The sequence below is a fragment of the Mesitornis unicolor genome, unplaced genomic scaffold, assembly GCF_000695765.1.
Source record: "Mesitornis unicolor isolate BGI_N332 unplaced genomic scaffold, ASM69576v1 scaffold27380, whole genome shotgun sequence".
Taxonomy (NCBI): domain Eukaryota; kingdom Metazoa; phylum Chordata; class Aves; order Mesitornithiformes; family Mesitornithidae; genus Mesitornis; species Mesitornis unicolor.
Genome location: NW_010159545.1, coordinates 15209 through 17498, shown reverse-complemented (window position 1 = coordinate 17498; position 2290 = coordinate 15209). Strand labels below are relative to the sequence as shown.

The following is a 2290-nucleotide window of genomic DNA, read 5'->3' as shown; positions in this document are numbered from 1 at the left end:
GCCTGTCCCTGTCCCCACGGCAGGCCTGCTCGTGTACTTCGGCTACGGCATCGGGCACAGCAAGGAGAACCTGCGGGAGCCCCAGCCGCAGCACGTCAGCGCCCGCTATGTTGTGTTCCCCAGTGGCAGCCTGGAGGAGAGGGTCCAGGCCGTCCAGCCCAGCCCCCAGCCCACTGCCGGGCTGCCGGACACCGACACCGACGACTGCAAGAGATGACAGCCTGGGGGACAGGGGCATCTGGCTGTGGGAGCATCTGACCCCCTCCCCATGGCGAGGCCAGAGACCCCCTCTTCTCCTCCTAGTCCCTTTGGCAGAGGGGCCACTGGGGCTGCCCTGGCCTCATGGCTCCCTGCAGAGCTGTGGAGGATGCTCGTCCTTCCCCACCAACTACCCACAGAGCGTGGGGAGGGGCTGGCTCCCTCCCTCCCCATCCCCAGCACTCAGGAACTGGGTCTCAGCCTAGTGCTCTGCTCACGAGGAGCCGTGTCCTTTCCACCTTCCCCTGAGCACACCGAGGGGCCATGCAGCAAATCTTTCTGCCAGCCCCTCCACACAGCCAGGGGTGCAGAGAGTCCCCGGGGAAAAGGCAGGCAGCCCAGCACTGCCTGTCCTGGGTCACATCCTGGTTGCAGCCCTGCAGAGCCCCTGCCTCCTGCTGAGCCTGCCCTGCAGAAGGAGGCAGGGGCCAAGTGCACTTCCCCCCCAGCATCCCTGCCATCCTCATCTCCAGGGCTGCCTTCCTAAGAGGCTGGGGCTGAGGAGAGCCAAAGAGCAGCTGGGGACGTGAGCTGGGGAAAGGACATGGCCAGAACGAGTGGCTGAGCAAGGGCCTTGGGAAAGCCAGCGCTGGCATGGCATGAGCCCAGCTGCACCTTCCCAACTGTTGGCATCCGCCGTTTTGGGGTGGGCTGGGGGCTGTGCCTGGCTGGAAGGTCCTGCTGTGGTCCTGCCAGGGCCAGGCTGTTGCCACAGCCCTGCACTCGGTGTGCGCACGCAGGACCTCGGATTTGTTTCCTTGTCCCTGGAGGTCCCTTGCTGCATCCCCAGGCTGGGCTGCCTGGAGCCAGCACCCACCTCTCCTGCTCTGCCCCCCACCCAGCTGGGGGTCTCAGCCCCCCATGCTGCCCCTCCCAGGCTCTCGGTGGCTCAGGATGTGCCCTGTGGGTGCTTTTTGGTGTTGCCCCCTCCTTGGTGAGCATCCCTGTGCTCTGGGGCTCACCCTGGCTGCCGTGGTTTGCCCATGGGCAGCCTAAAGTGGAAGGGAAAGGGGTCTAACAGGTTTTGGAAGAAATACGTGGAGGAAACAATCAGTTGAGCACAAGGTTGCTAACCATTGCCCAAGGAGGCCTTGCAGCTTGGACACCCTGCTCCCTGCAGCCATGCTGGAGCTGCAGTGTCATCTGCACCCTGCAAGGAGCCAGGGACCACAGGCAAGCTGATGCCATTGCTTCTCACTGGGGGGCCTAGAAGGGCCATGGTGGGGGTCTCTGTACAAGCGCTGGCTCCCTGGTGCACCCCTGTTTCTGCCAGTGATGCTCCATGTCCTGCCTCACCCTCACACCGCTGCTGATAGAGCTGCGTGTCCCTGCCGTGCTGTGGCCCTGCTTGGCACCTCTGTGTAGTGGCTTGTGAACAATGGGCTGACTCGGTCACCCTCATAAACACTGGTTCTGCGATGGCTCTGGTTGTTTGTGCCGTGTGTCCTCCCTCCAGGACCCCACACAGGGAAGCTGCTCTCCCAGCCGATGCTCAGGAAAGCCCTGGAAAGCTTGGGGTGAGGGAGAGCCGTTCAGCTCGCGTGAGCTGCCCTGCACCTGGCGAGCTCTGCCAGGCACTGCCAAGAGCAGCTTTGCTCCTCTGGCATGGGCATTTCCTTCACGAGGACGGGCTCCAGCCGGACCCTCAGAAACTGGGACCCCCAAGGGGCTGGAGCAGCTGTGCAAAGGCAGCCTGGAACTTGAGCTTCACAGGCACACAAATACAATGATACTCACCCAGCTGGGCCCGAATCCCTTTGTCAACAGCAAGGCCAATGCTGAGCAGCACCAGGGCAAGTTCATTAAAGCTGCCAAGGTTTACGAGCTGAATGGGTGGGAGAACTTGTGCAAATAATGGGAATTAAAAAGTGAGGAGCTTGAGACAACCCACAGACTACCCGATCTTCACTGTCCTTCACTAAGGGAGATTTCCCATAGCAAAGTCATTCTTTATTAAAATAGTAATAATAAACTATTCAACAGGTATCTGGGGAGGAAGACAGACTTAACTCCCCTTATCAATTGTTGGTTT

At 60.9% G+C, this 2290-nt stretch overlaps 1 protein-coding gene across 1 annotated transcript in view; it reads left to right on the top strand.

The window, feature by feature from the left end:
- SLC7A4 (solute carrier family 7, member 4) overlaps nt 1-217 on the top strand; it is a 3345-nt gene extending 3128 nt beyond the window's left edge. The window contains exon 4 of the mRNA XM_010187021.1: nt 24-217. Coding sequence (XP_010185323.1) covers nt 24-217 — 194 coding nt within the window. The remainder of the gene's footprint in view (nt 1-23) is intronic.
- Nucleotides 218-2290: the final 2073 nt, after the last annotated feature.